This window comes from Trachymyrmex cornetzi, unplaced genomic scaffold (assembly GCF_001594075.2).
Source record: "Trachymyrmex cornetzi isolate Tcor2-1 unplaced genomic scaffold, Tcor1.1 scaffold388, whole genome shotgun sequence".
In the NCBI taxonomy this organism is placed as follows: domain Eukaryota; kingdom Metazoa; phylum Arthropoda; class Insecta; order Hymenoptera; family Formicidae; genus Trachymyrmex; species Trachymyrmex cornetzi.
This window is the reverse complement of record NW_017298619.1, coordinates 261829-281327: the sequence shown is the minus strand read 5'-3', so window position 1 is coordinate 281327 and position 19499 is coordinate 261829. Positions and strand designations below refer to the sequence as shown.

General features: G+C 30.8%; 1 protein-coding gene across 7 annotated transcripts in view; it reads right to left on the bottom strand.

Annotated features, from left to right (window-relative positions):
- Window positions 1–19499, bottom strand: part of mmd (disintegrin and metalloproteinase domain-containing protein mind-meld) — a 51925-nt gene that overhangs the window by 20419 nt on the left and 12007 nt on the right. For 5 of the 7 annotated variants that reach the window (XM_018511832.1, XM_018511834.1, XM_018511836.1 and 2 more), the window contains exons 2-18: window positions 15662–15715; window positions 12898–13046; window positions 11537–11593; window positions 11334–11413; window positions 11089–11158; window positions 10514–10660; window positions 9963–10166; window positions 9525–9599; window positions 9274–9446; window positions 8933–9102; window positions 8656–8819; window positions 8369–8536; window positions 7729–8033; window positions 7373–7492; window positions 7169–7250; window positions 6952–7047; window positions 2910–3069 (exon numbers count right to left, since the gene is read on the bottom strand). In XM_018511832.1, coding sequence (XP_018367334.1) covers window positions 2910–3069; window positions 6952–7047; window positions 7169–7250; window positions 7373–7492; window positions 7729–8033; window positions 8369–8536; window positions 8656–8819; window positions 8933–9102; window positions 9274–9446; window positions 9525–9599; window positions 9963–10166; window positions 10514–10660; window positions 11089–11158; window positions 11334–11413; window positions 11537–11593; window positions 12898–13046; window positions 15662–15715 — 2274 coding nt within the window. Of the gene's footprint in view, window positions 1–200; window positions 304–2909; window positions 3070–6951; window positions 7048–7168; window positions 7251–7372; window positions 7493–7728; window positions 8034–8368; window positions 8537–8655; window positions 8820–8932; window positions 9103–9273; window positions 9447–9524; window positions 9600–9962; window positions 10167–10513; window positions 10661–11088; window positions 11159–11333; window positions 11414–11536; window positions 11594–12897; window positions 13047–15661; window positions 15716–19499 lie in introns of all 7 variants that reach the window. The other 2 variants (XM_018511835.1, XM_018511837.1) reach the window with 2 other exon arrangements.

Sequence of the window (19499 nt, the reverse complement as noted above, 5' to 3'; positions counted from 1 at the left end):
GTAATAAGTGAACACTGAGTAGAATAGGCTAAGAGTGATCGATATTATGATGGCCGCGTGCGATGCCTCCTCATCATCATCATCATTATCATCATCATCATCATCATCATCATCATCATCATCCAGCTAGCCACGAATTACGACGAAGACGAAGACGACAGGCCTTGATCGCGGGCGATCTGTTCTCGCTGTTACTGTACCTGTAGCAAATAGCCATTAGTGCAAAACAAAGGAAGACGCCCGTCACCACACCCACCAGGATCACTACCATCAATCCTGTAGAGAGATTGTTGTTGGTGCCTCCTGAAATGATCAAGCATTTGTATCCCGCGTGCGGTGCGTACGGTGTGGCCGTATCTTGTTTGTGTACGTGAATGTGTGCATTGCGTCGCATGGTAATGGCATCCTAATATGCAAGTACATCGTCACTTTAATCGTAGAACTTTGTAACTTCAAGGATTCGGAGATCTTTCTTTACTCATGAAAAATTGACAATTTTAAAGGTGTACTCTCTACAGCTCAAAGAGTCAGTTAAAGTTCTATAATTAAGAGACGAATATCTTTCTTATATATACCGCTTTTAATATGTACATAGCTATTAAAATATATATAATTATTACTTAACCTGAGAAAGGGAGATACAGAGAGTTAGGAATTTAAAAAAAACAAGAGAACATATATGAATTTTGGAATTTAACAAATCTAAAATCTAAGAATCAAAAAATGCAAAAACAAAGTAACATTCCTATTTTTTTTCAAATATAAAAAAATGACCTAAAAGTGTTTTATCGCTCAAGGGATAAAAGCGGGGATGTCGCATTCGAAAGGACTGAGAAAATATCAAAAGGATATTAAAGGATACAAAAAGGATCCTTCTTTTCCGCTTTCGCTTCTCTTGAAACGAAATCGAGCGTGGTTATCGTACAATATATGAATTCGCATCCGGATTTTATGTGCACAGCTGATAGTATGACCCCAAAAAATTCTAACTCTGCCTTATCGCTACTGGACTCATATTGCTAAAGTTGAAAGTACAGTAGACTTCCTTTTTATCGGAAACGCGCGATATTATTTCCGGCCTAAACTTTCCGTAAAAAAAAAAGACTTATCGTTGATCGAATGTGAAATCGGTTCAGAAAAATTATTATAGCTTTAATCGATATATTGATCTTCTCTACATGGATTTATAAATGCATTTTTTTACTTTTAATTGAACAAATAATTATCTGAAGTTTATTATTTCAAAACTGTAATTTCATTCATGTATTAATTATTATATATTATAATAGACATAATCTTTTAGAAGATTTTATGTAAAAAAATTACAATTAATTAAATTAGATAATATAATGTTCATTACAATTTTATAATAATTATTTTTTAAACAAATGTTATACTCGTTATATCATTAAGTTTTTAAAAAAATAATGATTTAACGGAAGTCTGCTATACTATATGAGAATTAATAATTGTTAAATAACTTGATGATAATTAATAATGGTAATACACGAAAATAAATATTACGATTACTCAAGTATATTTTTATACTTGAGTATATAGTCGTCTGTCGCTCCTACTTATTTTCTTGTATTTTAATAATATTATAAATAATAATTATTAACGCGTTACATTATATCGAGAACTTAGTTCAAAAAGCAGCAATAATAATATTTCTAATTTTATGTAAAGTATATTTTATATAATAAGATTAGAAAGGAGATTGTTAATGTGAGTACATCATTCAAATACGAGAGCGTCACTTTCAGTCAAAGTTAAACATTAAGCTAAAAAATACCTATATTATATATATTATTTAGATGAATTTATCTCAGAAATATGACTGTGCGCCGATTACTTTTAGATTTTCAATACAATCAATTTGAAATGTTAATCCCTCCAAATTTAAATCATCTTAAAATCTGTAAAGAATGTATTGCGTTTTCTGAGACAAATTCATTTAAATAATACATATATATGTATAATTATTTAAATATTATATTATATTATATTATATTATATTAGCTTAACAAATTTTGACCGAAAGTGCTGCTCTCGTATTTAGGTGATGTACTCACATTAACGGTTTCGTTTTTAATCTTATTATTGTTTACACACGTTCCTTTTCAATGCGTTAATCTCTATACATATTGGTTATTGCGAGGAATATTACTAAGTCCTCAGTGGTCTAACGGTGAGGACGGAATGCAAGAGTTCCGAGTTCGCTTCCCGGCCGAGGTAATATTTTCCGCAACAAGTTCTTTACAAGTTTTAACTTGATTTAAGTTTGAGGGATTATTAATATTTCAGATTGATTGTGTTGAAAATCTGAAAGTAATCAGCGCGCAATAATATTTTTGAGATAAATTCATTTAAATAATATATATATATATTAGCTTAACATTTAAAACTTGGACCGAAAGTGGTGCTCTCGTATTTATATTTTATATGTATATAAAATTTCAAAATAATTTATAAAATGTCAATGTTTAAATTTTTATTCAAATCTTTGCATGAAAAATATAGTGTACTTTGATTATACTTAAAGAACTTTTCGTATGATCTAAATGCAAATTTTAGTTTGAATATTTATTGATTTACTGTCTTTTTGAAATAAATTATCGATATAGAAATAATAATAATTGTATAGCAGCATGAATAGTTATATTTCTTTCATATAAATAACCCTCCAGAAAGCATGTAATACAATAAATAATTAAATTTGAATTTGGATAACGAATAAAAGTTGTGAAGAGAAATAGGATGTCTATATTGATGTATACGCCTGCTAGAGGGTTAATTATAATGTTTAAAAACAGATCTGCAAGTACAATAGCGCTCATCAATTTCCCGCTTTTATCCTCTAAATAACAATTATGAGAAAAATTTGTATGTAAGGAACCGTGGCTTACCGTAGGGGGTCTCTTTAACTTCCGGAAGTTTAGAATCAGATTTATGTACTACTGCAGGTTCGGGTGTTGTCGGTAATGCCGTCGGGATAGATTGCTCTATTGAACAGTCCGGTCCGCTCCAACCAAGAAAGCAGTGACACTTGTTGACGTTCGTACACACCTACAAAAAAAGAAACAGTAATTTTATATAATATTATAAATAATATTCCAAATTTAACATAAATTATTAATATAATTGTATATGATGCACCACGAATATAACCTTTACTTCATAAATAATCATTGAATCATGAAAGAAATCTTTGACATTGCTTTAGTTTTAATTGCTCTAGTTTCGAATATAACAATATTTGAAAAATCGAAAATTCTCCAGATATGGAATTTAAATACCTCTCATAGCACACTTTATTCGAGAGACGTTCTAGGAACTTTTTTAGGATACAGAACGTTTTCTGGATATTTTCGGATATCTCTTGAAAATTGATATGCTATGTGTGTATGAAATATCTTTTTGAATTATTATTTATATCACAACTATTTATTAACATCTTCACACCTACTGTAGTATTACGTTTTTTTTTATAAACTATAGTTGGTTATTGTTGATAGTATTATGTCTTTTTAAGATCTATAGCTGACTGTTACTAATATAGTATTATAGCTGCGTGTTTGCTTGATCTTGTTTTATGAACGATAAAGGTGGAATAACGCAATAGCGCTTTATAGCGCACTCCCAAATATAATCTGTGGGTGCGTTCCGTTTTATGCTCACAGCGCTTGTAAGCATCATTTGTTCTTGTTTAATATTTGATGGACAACAAGGATGATTTGATGCTTACAGCGTGTAAGAGTATGAAAATGGAACGCACCCTATATATATATATATAGAGTGTCTTTTCATATTTTAAATTCCAATTAATCAAAGCAAGTTTTATTAACAGAGTTGAAGTTAGTTTTAACCTGAAATGTAAACAGAAAGGCAATTTCTTTAAAAAATATCATTAAAAAATATTAAATTATAATTTTATGTAAAAGTTATATTTTTTAAAATTCGTGATAAAGACACTCAATTAAGTAAATTTAATTATATAATAGACAAGGGGCTAAGAGCAATAGCGGGTTGTTGGTTGCTATAATTTTCGTTAAATGTTTTTAAGAAATAATTTTAATTTGTCATCAAAATCTATTTAACATTGGAAATAACCTAGTTTAAACGTAATCGAAACGTCGGTTTTATGTAATTTTATAAGTATTATTAAATGTATAAAGAGTAATAAGGCTCGATAATAATAAATAAAAACAATAATTTGAAGGGTTACGAGCTAGGGATACACAAAATAAATAAAGAAAGTCTATTTTAATTATAAATATGAAATTAAACAACAGAACAAACTTTTCGACGCCGATCGGGTCATTCTCAATGTTAACAAAAATTTAAATATTATTACAAACGGCAAATTATTATAACTTAATAAATGTATATTGTAATGTAATGTAAATACGTATTGTTTACTGAAATGCTTGCAACGATGTAGTCATTCTTTTAATTTTTCAACATAATCCAACAAACCAATATAAGAACACAAGAGAAATGCTATTCAAATTGTTTTTATTTATTATTAAATAATAGCAACACACAACCCGCTGTTGCTCTTAGCCCCTTGTCTATTATATAATCATATTTTCTTTTTTGTAAAAATGCTTGATTAATTTTATTTATTTATTTATGTCAAAATGTTTAATTAAAAAGAGATTTAAAAAAGGCTCTAGAGAATATAAATCATAAAGGTGCAATTGCCAATCAGAGTCAGGACTAAGTGTTCATGTATAAATACAAATTCTTTACATCAAATACGATAGAGAATGTCATCACGGTCAAAGTTAGATATTTCGAATAATACAATGTATGTCCAGAACGGCTTGACCGATTTTTATTTTTTTTGGCTCAAATTACTCGTGGCGATGCCGCCTTCAGGATATGTTACGTGCGATGCAAATTTTTTTATATTTTGGTAGTTCTGTACCCCAAAAAAATGAACTTTGATGGCTCAGGATAAGAGACTTGTAGTGTCTTTATGTCCTTCCACTTTTTTTTTTAACATGGCCAGAGACACTACCGCGTCTCCTGATATATATTCTTTATTAAATTAACTACTTTCAGATATGATTGCGCGCAGGCTAATTGTGTTAAAAGTCCGATAACTTTCGGACTTTTAACACAATCAGTCTGAAACGCTAATAATACTCCCTAAATTAAATTATTATAGAAAAACTGTAAAGAACTTAAGTATTGCGAAAAATGACAAATGGGCAATTGCCAATTGGAAATTTGCACAGTAAACAGTGCGTGATTTAGTTTTAAAAAAGGTTTATCTTACATAATCAAATAGGAAATAATACACATTTCGGCTAGTATTCTAGTCTTCTTCAACAAATAGAGATGATGTATATTCAAATGTAAATTTGAAATCTTCTTTAAATGCGGTGGAACGATATTATTCGCAATACAAAATGTAATAAACTTAACAGGAAGCATGTTTTTAAGATGGATCTTTTTTCATGTAATCTAATTCTTTAATAATTTGCTTGTATATATTCCAAAAGTTTTTTGTATCTATTTAAAAAATGAGATGTATATGTTTGATGCATTTTTTGGCCGGCGTAATCTTAAAGGTAACTATATGAAAATTCCCGAGATAACAGATTCAAAAATATAAACAAATGACAAACGGGCAAATGGGAATCGGCATAGTGAACGGTGCGTGATTTAGCTTTAAAAAAGCTTTATTTTACATAATCAAATAGGAAATAGTACATGTTTCGGCTAGCATTCTAACCTTCTTCAGAAAATAGAGACATTGTCAGCATTTTATATAAAGATTTTTTAAAGCTAAAGCACGTACCATTCACTATGCCAATGCCGTTTGCCATTTGTTTATATTTTTGAATTTGTTATCTCGAGAATTTTCATATATAATTATCTTTATTGCGAAAAATATTATCTCAGCCAGGGTAATTTTGTATTCTATAACAAATTAATTAAACATTTCCACCTTACGTTTTTAGATCATCTGGAGTAATTAAAAAAAAAACAATAGTATGTCACGAATCAATTACATAGATTACAGAAATTGTCGCAGTTAAATAATTCAAAAAAATTTGTCAAAGCTGAAATATCCCAGTAAACACGCTGTACGCAATTTCGGAAAATTTACATAATATAGTGTATGTAATTGTTACAGAACAATGAACCAAAGATGTAGCAGGTATATCATTCACGCAAAGAGCTATAACTGTTACGTATGACCGTACTGTCACTGTTTCAATACATAGTTAATGTAACATTTATGTAATTTGAATAACATAAATTTTCATTCTCTAAAAACTTCGTAAATGTCACGTAATTATGATAATATTACGTTACATATATGTAATTGTTACGTGTATGTTTCTCTCTTTTTCCGACTTTATTGCGCAAAATATAATTAAAATGTGCTAATATTTTGATCTGAAAATGACGTAACTATTACAGGACAGTGGAACATCGTTCCGTAATGACTATGTAAATATACGGAACGGTATTCACTGGGATATAAGAATTAAATGTGTCAATAAATTTCTTTTAAAAAAAATTTTAATTAAAAGTGTGTTAAATATTAAAATATTAAAAAAAAATTTAATTAAAAATGTTAAAAATGTTTAATTAATTATTTTAAAAATATATACCTATATTCAAATATAACAAATTTTAAAAGGTTTTTTAACATTCCTTGTGTTCATAATTTAACATTTCTGATTTGTAACAGATAAATTTCTTTCAATTTTAAACAACAAATACCTAATTATAATACAAAAACACGATATTTTATAATAAATTTTATATAGCTTTTATTTTTATTTTAATGATAGAATTCTGCGGCAATCAGCTGTAAATTTAAGTTTACTGCATTCGACTTCCAATTTAAAAAAAATGAAAAATTTACTACTGCAAAAGTGTTAGTAGTAAAATTGCTTTAGATTATTCGTTATGAAATATACTTACGCCATTTCCTGAACATTCTTTATCATCGTGATTGCTGGGACATTTTTCTTGATCGATATATGGAAACAAACTCGTGCAAGTTTGATTTACGCAAATCTAGAATGCATGATTAGTAATCAATATGAATATCATAGGAATCAGGTCAACATATTATTTGAAAATAAGTAAAACTACGTATAATAATTTTTATGAGAATTAAATGTGTCATTATAATTACCAAGTTATCACCGCAAGATGTGCCATCACGAACCAATCCCATTCCAGGTATATCAGATCCTTCCACTCTTCCATTTGTGGCTCTTGCAAATAGAAATAATTGATTTAACATAATACACATATATTGTGTATCAAAATGTAAAATATATCAAATGTCCTATCCAGTTAAAAAGTAGCTACTTTGACTTTATTGCCAAATACTTACTTGCATTCATATTCCTGATTCTTGATGGAAATTATAGTTCTAGTATGTAAATCCTTCATTCCATCGATTACTGGTTGCTTGCTTCCTTGTTGGCATTGAAGAGATCCACAATGAACGTTTCTAAAAGAAAAAATTTTTTATTTAACCATTATGTTGATATTATATTTAAATATTCAATTTGGTTCAATCGAATTGTCTCTCGTACCAATGTAATGAAAATTAAGACAAAAATTTAGAATTTATATCAACATTAATCTTATTTATTTTTTTAAATTAAATTTGTACATCTCCTTTTTCCTTATATCTTTCATATGTTTATTTTCTCGTTATATAATAAAATAAAAGCGATTACTCACTCAGATTCGCATTTGATAAGATGACCGCTGGAGTCGGTACCGCAGTGGCCGTTGATAGATCCTTTAGAGTTAAATTGCTCGAAACATTCTTGATCAGCAGCGATTCCGCCGTAACCCCATACTTGCTCACATTGTAGATCTAGAGCCGGACAAATTCCGTTGAAGCAATGCCCAGCATTATTCGCGCACGGGTTACCGTTCTTCTTATAAACGTCTGGTGGACACTGACCAGTATCACCGGTGCACATTTCCGGTAAATCGCATTCATTCGTCGATTCGCGGCAAACGACGCCACGAGCACGGAGCTGAAATTTTGTCAATACATTGAAAAATGTAGGATTTACGTTAGAACACAGATGCAAAAAGTAAGCAAGAGAAAATTATACGCTGGAAATGGAATTATTTGCTCCTTCGTAAAAAAAATGTACATTCACCATTTTTCATGCTGTTATATATACTTAATAGTTTACATTTGATAAATAATTTAATGTTTTTGGTATTGAATATTTGGAAATCTTTAAAAATTAATTATAATAATGATATATCTCTCTCAAAATATTATGAGATGTGGTTCGCGCCATATCGTATTACTTCCAAGAGATTGCTCGCTAAAAGACAGGAGCATCTTCTCTTATCTTACCTTGCAATCGCTGCAACAAGGACCGGTCGCGCATTCGGCCTCCGTTGTCAGCTTACAGGTGATAGGATCGCAACAAGGATCGTACTCCTTGCACTCCTCGATCGATCCGCAGTCGCATTGTTCCCCGTCGTCGATTACCCTGTTTCCGCATGATCTCCTAATCTCCAACTATAACCCGAAGCAGATCCCAAATCGATTAAGCTAATCGAATTTGCTTCAAGGTTCATTCGATCCCATTCTAATTCGATTAAAGCGTTATTGATTTTATGTGTAAGTTGTCGATTTACCTCGTTTGGTTTGTTAAAAAGGCAAATGCCGTGGCCGCTCTTTAAAGCTTCTATATAATCAGTTTTACTACACTCCGAAAATTTGTATGGCTGAACGTTTTCTAGACCAACGATGGATTGAGCCATGATGCATCCGTGCCAATCGCGGCAATTGCAATCGTTCCCTAAAATTGATAATAAAAAATTTTACCACCTCCTGCAAAACTGGAAACTATTTTCCTGTTTGCCAAACTAATTCACGTATCAAAAACAAAACAAAGAACTTTGTAATACTTACTTCCATCGTCGTGGCTCATGCCAATATTGTGACCGATCATATGTGCCATGGTACCAGCTAAAAGATGAGGCTCGTAAGTATTTAGATCAACGCTGATTCCTACGGATCTTTGGCTGCACACGGTCTCGGGTACAGCCACCCCTGATTCTCCACCTGAGAAAGTCTCACCCCTACCGAGAATATATATCCACAAATGTTACTTGTTTATTTAATAATATTACTTGCTATTAGTTGCTAACACTGAATTTTCGTGCTCTTAATTTATTTCAAAAATTAATCGTATTAAATCAGAATTTAATTAAGGAAAGAGTTATAAACCGGAAGAAGAACAATAAACTCACGTGAGTAATTGGGTGGTATCCTGAGCAACTTGATACATTCTCCGCATCGTATAATCATTAAAGCTTAACAAGGCTTGATCGATGTCGATGCCGTTATCGATTTGCGCTTGGTTGCTGCCCTTCCAACTTTCGATGTATACGACGGAGACTCTAGTATTTAATGTACGGAAATACTGTGGAGAAAATCTAATTTAGTACATATCCTACGGGAAAATGAATTTACATGGATATTATTACATAATTCAGTTTACCAAATCTGCGATATTAGCAACTTGGATGGCATCGTGAACAACCTCAGCTCTGGTACTACCGTTTCTTTTGTCAAACTATACACAGAGACAAAGTACCATTTGAAACTGGATATTATAGATGTGTTAAATAGTATAATTAATTAATATAACAAATATTAAATTGTATTTTCAATTAAAATCTAATAGAGAGATGAATAAAATTTAAATTTCAAATAAAATCTAAATTAATATAAATTTTAGTTAAAATTAAAAAATACATTTATCTTATAATTTTCTACTGTAAGAGCAAATTTAAAAATTAAATAATCCGTCATCTGTTCTCTGAATAATCGTCTTACAACCTTCTACTTAAATTGTATTATCGGTATAGTTTATTGTTTTATCTGTTATATAATTGTCAGTTTAATTAACTTACGTTTGAAAGGTATAATAACGTACCATAGCCTTATCGATAATGATGGCAGTTTCGATATATTTGGTTGCTTCACGGACGTCTCTTTTGTATCGATCGGAAATGGTTTCTGATAGCCCGAAGATGTGCTTCTGCCGGCGGTTCTTTACACGCCACTCAAGATTTCCTGAGTTAGCGCAGCCTTTGTTAACTTTTGTTCGGGCTTCAAATATAATGTGAGGATGTTTCTGCTAAAAGAGAGGCCTGCATATAGTTTATGTTCCCACCAACTGCTTTGCCCTTTTCTGACATTCCACTTTTAATTATAGCGCGATCTAAACTTCTACGAAGTTAAGTCTATCTAGTAATAAAATCAAGCCAAATTAACCAAACCGAATTCGAAGTCTTTGATTTAAATTTAGCCACATCAGCTGATTATTACTTCGAACGGTGTGTGAATTATATGCATGGATGAGCACAGATTAGGTTTCTTCATAGTAATTTAATTATAATTGTTCCAGTATTTTTTAAACAATGCGTACGTAATTATTACATCATCATATTCTTGTAATAATTAACGAGAAGAAATTTAACTGACCGATAAATCGCCGCCGTAGAATGGATGAATGACGAAAGTCTCGTTGCCTAAATGAATGACACCGCTGACACCATTACACGTGTGAAAAGCAGCGCTAGCTCCCGGATAATCTCTCACAGTGCCGTGATAATAACAATGTTCTATCTCCTGCAAGAAAGATAATAACACCATTATGAGTTTATCGTTAAACTTGAGTCTTCCTCTTAATGCTTAAGTCTTACGTGAATATTTTAGACTTTATTATTCACAATACTGCTTTTATACTATAATAAGTAAAGTAACAGTATATGCTTGTACATATTAATTATTGATATTTTTTCTTTCACAGTACTAAAATAGCTACTTTTTTTATTTCTTTTGCTTTTTATTGTAATATCAGGTAAGACTATACAATGAGATAGTTCATATTAAAAGCAATTTAATCCAACTAAACTGGTTTTAACAAACTACACAGCAAAATAATCAACTATGCAAAACAATTATTCTTTCTGAACAACTGTTGATTGGTCTGAGTCACGTATAAATATTTGAGTATCATTAGATTGTGAGATTACGTTTCGCTCGAAATATTTTACCTGCTTAGACATTTGTTCCGCATTGCCGGCTAAAAAGTCTTTCTGTATAAGATTCGGAGCTAAAAGTTGCCTGCAACATAATGATGATGCCATATGTAGATGTATGTAAATCTTTTTATAGATGATATTTTTTAATTAGATTTTTTATTATTTCTTTCGCGCCTTTTATGATTAAAATTTTATCATTGCATTAAAAAATAGGTATATTTTAATTAGTGTACATGTACATATATAAAGATACTTACGTATTTAATTCTAAGTCTAGACGAAATTTATGATTAAAGGCCTTGATCAGAAGAGACGTCCGGTGAAAATGTCTCCCTGTCTGAAAATATCAATTTCGTTATTAATCTTTATCGCTACAATTGTTTTAAGGATTAATTATTTTAAAATCAATATTAAAACTAATTGATTATCTTAAAATCTGTTTTTGTACTATAAAACTTACTCTCAATCTGCCTCTAGGATTCTGATATCCTCCATCTCCGTAACCTCTTTGAGGAAACTAAATTACAATAGAAACATACATAATATGTTAAATCAATTATAATATTAAAAAAAATAATCTAAATAAATTAAAAATATATAACATGGAAAAGTTTAGTATATATTAATAAAACTACTAAATTTACAATACGATTATTTTTATTTTGTATATACAATTCCTGTTTCCGTTTGCAATTATATGTATCTATATTTTTATTAACTTTATTTAATTTAATAATAGAATATTCACGTGTATCGAGAGAATAGTTGCAACAAACAAAATATAAATTAGTTGTCCCAAAAAATACTATAAATTATAATAATTGCATATTTATAAATTATAATAAAATTATAGTAATTGCAATCACTTTTATGGTAATATTGATGATAATAATTATGATTGTAATCATTTTTTATATATATATATATATAAATATATATGCATTTACGTATATGTTATATGACAATTATATCTGTGTTTGCTGGGATGTTTGGTGATTATAATTACTTACATGATAAAATAATTATGGTTAGGAATTCTATTTTTGTAATTATTATCTACTGCTATGAAATGTTAATAATAATACAATAACTATATATTTATATATAGTTTTATCGAAAAGTACATTTTAGTTGGCACAGAAAATTACTATAAATTATAGTAATTAAGAATGTATCCTGCAAAGTCAATTAAATTTATGGAAATGTGTTTAATATTTACACTTCAAATAAACTAGATACGTATGAAAGTTGTGTGAATAATATTATATTTTTATTTAATAACATATTTTTATGGTCTATTTAGTCTATTTGTCACTAAAAATTAAATTTTTTTTACAACATTAAGAAAAATCTCACTTTTTTGTGTAAATGCTTTAAGTGTTCAAGATAATTTATACAAAATTTCATTGCGATTGTCTGTTTTCTGTAAAAAAATAAATAAATAAATAAAATAATTTTGTTTACAGAACAACTAATCTGTGGATCTAATAAAACTTTATTATATCATATTATAAATCATCTTGAATATGTATTTAAAATTCTTAAATACAAAAATTCAGATTTTTTAAATTAAATTTTTCTTAATATTTTTATATCAGAGCACGTATCTATTTCTTACTAACATAATTTTTAATCCATTTGGAAAATAACTGCTAAATTTTTTCTACTACTTTTAAATGCAATATAAAACAATTTATAATTATTTCATAATTTTTTGAATGGTTTTAAAATATGTTTAATACATATCTTTAAATTATGATAATTTTTTTCTTAGTGTGGTGAAGAATATAAGTGAAAACAATGTGGAGTGCGAAATTTTACCTTCGGTACGCCAACTTCTCTCGTGGATATCCCCATTTTCTCGTGATGCCGTAGCTGTACCGGATAGATGATCTGATAGTAATGACCACCGATATTTCGTATTAGCTCTTGGTTTTGTCGATATTCGTGTAGTAGTCGTTCGACCTCACCTGAAATTAATTTCCACGTTCAATCGAACGCCCTAATTTCACCCCCCGGTTCCCCACTCTTTTAGCCACCCCTCTACGATCTCTAATTTTATCTCGAATGGACTTTGGGGCGATTCACTGCGCCGCATCGACAAAATTTCACGCTATTGCCATTAACCTGCCCTCTGAACCACCGACATTGAGATTTTAGTCCGTACGATTCAATAATAACGGTATAGTAATAAAGTAGTATAAAATAGATTTTATTATCCCATTTCTTTTGCATCTACGTATCTGCTCTCTCAATCTCGATTGATTCGGCCTCGATTTCCTACATAAAAGAGTGACATTTTCTCTCTGATCAAGTCTCACACACGAAAGTGACATGTGTGTATATACATACGAGGGGCGTTTGAAACATTTTGAACCTTAATATGAAAATGGCATTACTCGTCAAAACCCATTCTGGTACTACAGTCGTACATGTTTTGAAAGATACCTGTGAAAATTGTAGCCATTTTGAACGCTCAGTTGTTGTTTGACAGTCATTTGTGACAGTCCATGTCAGTGTTTTTGTAAAAATGGAAAAAGTCGAATATCGGCGGTCGCCATGACAGAAATTTATGAGTAGTTTGAATTGATTGACTACCCACCGTATATTCATCAGATCTAGCCCCTAACGACTTTTTCCTATTTCCTAGGGTCAAAGTTTGGCTCGGAGGACAGAGATCTTCATCAAACAAAAACACTGCCATCAATGGCACAAATAATTGTCAAACAACGACTGAGCGTTCAAAATGGTTACAATTTTTGCAGGTATCTTTCAAAACATGTACGATTGTAGTACCAGAATGGGTTTTGATGAGTAATGCCATTTTCATATTGAGGCTCAAAACTTTTCAAACGACCCTCGTATATGTACATATATTTCTTATAGCATTATAAATTGTTTATATATATTTAATATTTATTAAATGTCATTATACATTTTTAGATTAATCTGATGTAATTTAAATATAAAATTCTTCCCGCTTCATTTATCTGCAGATTTTTCGCGAACAATTTATATCCTATTGTACATTGAACATTGCCCTTAGAATTTATAGTTGAGGAATACATTTTGCGTGTTGAAAAATTATCATTACTCAGATTAGCGATAAATATCCATTGTCTCAAACTTCTCTGGGCTAATGTCGATTGTTTCCTATTTCACGAATCGTTTCGCATCCTTATTTCGAGAAGTTTACGCGCGCAAAGAGGTCGCGAATTCAATTTCCAATCTCCACTCCTCAAGCGTCGCCCAAACATGCCGAGATTACTCGCCGATTAATTTACTCTTTTCATCCCGCCCGTCATCCTCCGTCCTTTTCTTCCCGCCAATTGTTGCCGTTGCCGCAGAAATGTCACGTAAATTGCGATTAATTCAGCCGACGTCATTATATGTTGCACATTACAGTTGTTGAACATGCGTTGCGGCAATTTATGGCGCGGTGGCTTCAATTTTGCGTCAGAAAATTCTGCAATGACGTCCTTCCTAAACGTGACTTTTGAAATTTCTCAAATACTTGAAATAAAATAATTATTTGTTTGTAATTATTGAATTTTACATTTTTATGCAAGATAGTACCTTAAACTTTAATTTTTAATTGAACTCCTTAATTTTCTAAATCCTAAATTATTTGTTATCAAGGAACTTTATGTAATATGTTTCCCGACACTTTCAATCTAGCTTAAGTAATTGCAAATTGAATTTCTGTATAAATAATAGATATATTCAAGTGAATATATCAAATTAAATTAAATTTCATGTAATATACAGCAGCTATTGCTGTTTACTCGTGTACGCTCAACGCTGCTTTACATCCTAATCCCTAATTAAGCTCCCTAATTCTATGAAGCCTGCATTCAACGTTACTGAAATACATTACATAGAATTTTCTCAGCTTTTAAAACCAGATTAAAATAAATGCGAACTGGAATAATTTCAAATTTTTCTTTTCTCTCTCTTAAGACAGATTTCTCATTATACAATCGCCGTAATATCTAGGCCGGGATTCGCGCCGTCGAGCTCTGTCCCGGTGCATTGTCCCCGTCTAAAATGTAATCCAATTTAAGTTTCGCGTTTCCGACCAATCAGCGATGTTGACTTAACAATAAACCGCTCTCGAGGATTTGTCGTATCCTCAAGGATCAAGTTTCTAACGAAAGTGCTGCATTGCGGTCCTTCCATTTTATGGTAGTTTGTTTACGCAAAGCCTTATCCAATAGCCGTCGTAATTGTACAAAGATTGTGATAGCAAATCTTTGTAAATTTTTCCTATCACGCAATATTAACAGAATTTTAACTATCTAATCGTTATGATTTGTTGTGTAAATAATGATGAAAAAATTTTATTGTTACTTTAAATTAAAATTAATTTCATAGGAAAATTTAGGTTAAATTGAATAATTTGTGAAACAATATTTATAAAATTTTATTTATTGAACTTTAATATCTTCGTAAATTTAGATAATTGCATTTTAAATTATCTTACTACTGTTGAATATGGGTAGTACTTAAACTTAATAATTTTGTTTAAATAATTTTATTTTACTAATAATTTTGTATCCACTATAATGATATTATATTCACTCACCAGCGGGAGTTTCCTCTTCCTTCCAAAAGGAATCATCTAAGGTATAGTCTGCTTCTAAAACACAAAACAGAATATGTATATAATTTCAATATATTATAGAGATTTTGTATTAGATATATGACAATAATTCAAAAATAAAAACAAGTAAATAAAGTAAATACAAAATGTGAATCAATCAAACAGACATGAATAGCTTTACAAACTACTATTTATAATAATCAGCCAAGGATAATGTTTTAAAGAGTTACTAGCGATAAAAGGATAAAAGTGGTATATACGTGTTCAGGTATTTTAATGGTTCACCTGAGAATTTTAGACAAGATAAACTTTAGAGAATTTCAGTGAATCAGAGCAAAGCAAACTCTGTTAACCACATCCAAACAAGAAATCGAGGATCAAAAGAATATGGGATCAAAGAATCTAAGACACTTGAGATTTTGAATATCTCATATTTAAAAATCAAGGTCTCAAGAACATTTCAGACTAAAGCCTTCTTTAACTCGTAAGTTTCCGGTAAACTTCAACTTAATTTCAAATTTTCAATTATTAATTTCAAAAATATTTAATGTTTTAGATAGATAAAGCGTTTAAAAAATATCATATTTTCTCTCAATCAAAGTTTTACCGATTCTGGAATTTGGTGACGTTTAAAAACACGTACAAAATATTTTATGTTCAATCAATCTATTTATATTGATTTTAAAAACATTCTATTTAAAATATTAAATATCACAATAGTAAAGTACTCTAGTGACGACGAATGTTAAATGTTTCAATATTGAAACATCGTAATGAATCCATTAATTATGCATCAGTTACTCGTCCCATTATAACCGTATGTTTACCTATCTTACTCATTCATCTGTTACGCGAGGTTAATACAGAAACTGCCAACCTTTCTATTGGAATACAAACAGAATAATTTTCTTATATTAGCCAAATATCTGATATTACCTTCTATTTATGGATATATGTCGACTCAAGCACTTTCATTCGTTTGTTTATCATAAAAACATGTTATGTTCTTTCCACATAAAAGGATCCGTTATATAATTGCGCAATTCATCACATCCTGCAATCTGGATTGAGTAAAACGTTCATGTGAGAAACAAGAAAAAGAATACACGGCAGTATTTGCACTTTTATCCCGCACAAGGACGAGAATGGATGGCGAAACTTTTTCATCTTCGCGCAAAATTCTTCGCCGCAAAATTCATAAGACGGACGTAGCCCTAGATAAAGGGACGACAGTTTGCGCTGGCCTACTTCCGGTACCAGAGCACAAAAAATCAGCCGAGGGCGAAGTTGGCCTCGAATAGATCGGAGTCAATGACGCGACGGTGCTGTCACAGCGTTTCTTAACCCTCTGGAGCCCTTCGGGCTTTTCGAGCGAAACCGCGGTACATCATCCTTCACTATTGAGTGACTGAAATCTTTTCAATCGTTGTTGACGATAATATTTATCGTTAAAAACAGATAGTTCATATTACTTGCTCTAGCAATTTGATCATCCTTTTTTTTAATTTAATATTTTATATTAAAATCTCTGAAGTCAGAGCAACAAAGTTCGAATTGGATAAGATTGAGGTTGAGAAGAGCGTCAAAGATGAAGAAAGTTCGATTGCCCGACAAGCTTCATAATTAAGTTATTTAGAACTCGAAGGGTTCTGATATCGTCTAAGTTCGAAAGCATCGTTTACGTAAGAACATAGATGCATCTAAAGATATGAACTTGTGCAAAATTCGGATAGATTTGATTCAGTCTTATATGAAGGACGTAATGATTTAGTTATCTAATTATTTAGAATTGAATACTCGAAAGCTTAGAAAATTTTAGAAAAATATATACGAGTAATACTTGAGAAGAAAGATAAGCACGTGAGAAGAGTCCCCAAGGAAACCTTAGCAGTTGGCTAGATTCAAGGTAAGCATCGTGTTGCCACATATGGAATTAAACAATCGATTTATCTGAAACTAAAAGAGCTAGACTTCAAAAGAGAAATCCTGAAATCCTCTAAGTCAGAAGTATGCAGAAATATGAGAATTCTAATTATATAATTAGATTGCAACCAACGTTGTAATAAAAAAATGTAATAGTTATCTAAAATAAGATGATTAAATCATATTTAGAGAAAAAATAGCATTAAAGCTTTACAAAATCTTTATGAAGAACTAAAGTTTTGAATATTATATATAAAAATAAACAGGAATGATCTCCTACTTATATATATAATAGAAAAAAATGTTTAAAAAATAATTAGGAAAAATTTCCAGGGAAGATTTGTCTAGGTTCGAGGTACCAAGCTGTCTCATAGGTATATGAGATTGAACAATCGGTTTATCTAGGACTCGAAGAATCAAGCTTCAAAGGAGCTTGAGATCGTCTAAGTTTCGAAGTGACTGGAGAAGGTAGTGCAAAAGGGTACCATGAAAGAGAGGAGGGGAAGAGGGAAAAGAGAGAGAGAGACAGAGAGAGAGAGAGAGAGAGAGAGAGAGTCCTAGGCAAGGTTCGACTAGGTTCGGTTCGGTGGCATTGCATATCCCGGCACATCTCGCAGGTGCAGGGCGTGGTGCCTTGTCGGCAATATCGATTACAAACCCGGGCGGTTGCGCATTCACGTCGACACGTGGACGTGGACCGGCAGCCAGACTAAATTTGTGTTGTCCTATATTTTAGGTTCCCGCACTCATCTGCCTCTCAAAGATTGATTACTTTTCCCTCTGTCCCTTTCCTTTTACTCTTCCTTCTCATTCTCTCCGTTTTCCTGTTCTCTCTCTCTCTCTCTCTCTCTCTCTCTCTCTCTCTCTCTCTCTCTCTCTCTCTCTGCTTCTCTTTCCTTCCTTCGCTGTGCCTAACGGCACTGTACCGGAAGTTACAACCCTACATCTAGATTAAGGTTCTAAGGTTCAAATGAAGGGTCAAAGATGAAATTCATTATAGAGGAAGGTTAATGAATGTAATAATTCCATCTATCCCCAGAAATATAAATAGAAAGAATAAAAAATCCATTTCTCTCTATAAAAATTTAAAGCCCGATCATGTAGTAAAAAAATCTTCGATTTGTATTTTCTCATAAAGTTAAAATAATTTAATACAAAATTAATTACATTTTAAAATATTGAATATCGTTAAAATATCCGAGTTGGAAATTTAATAAAATTGTTGTTAATAAACATCTGAGTATGTATGAAAAAAGCTGCAGGTTTCAAAAAATAAAAAATACAGATTTAAAGAATTGGAGTTAATTAATTCACGATGTATGTGTTTCTGAGCTTCTAAATTTCTTTGCAACTCGTTGTCGGAAGATAAACTTTCTAGGTTGAAAGCCTACTTTTCTGTTGAATTTAATTCGTACAAGGACTATATTACTTATGACTATATTACTGACGAACGTCTTGAACTTAAACTGCCCTTTTATTTTAAGGTCTCTTTATTGCCACAGAAAACAGTAGCTGTCGATTCTTTCGTAACCAAGACTCTTTGCGTTAGCTCATATTGATTTCTTTTCACATTCGCGTAAACCATTTCCGCGAAAGACTCGTTTCATTTGTAAGACAGACGTGTCCGAGAATTTAGAACACTCGCACGATCTTTAACTTTTTCATGATCCTTAGTTTACAAAACGAGTTTAAAGATTCAAAAAGTTCTAAAGATCTTATCGAAGAAATCGAAGAATTCATAGACTGAAAAAATTATAAATTTTACAGTCTTGATTCAAAAGAAAACTTTAAGAAATATAATCTTTATTATATCTCTCAAATTTATAATCTGCATGTGTAATTTTATGTATAATTAAAACACACACACACACTCATATATATATATATATATATATAT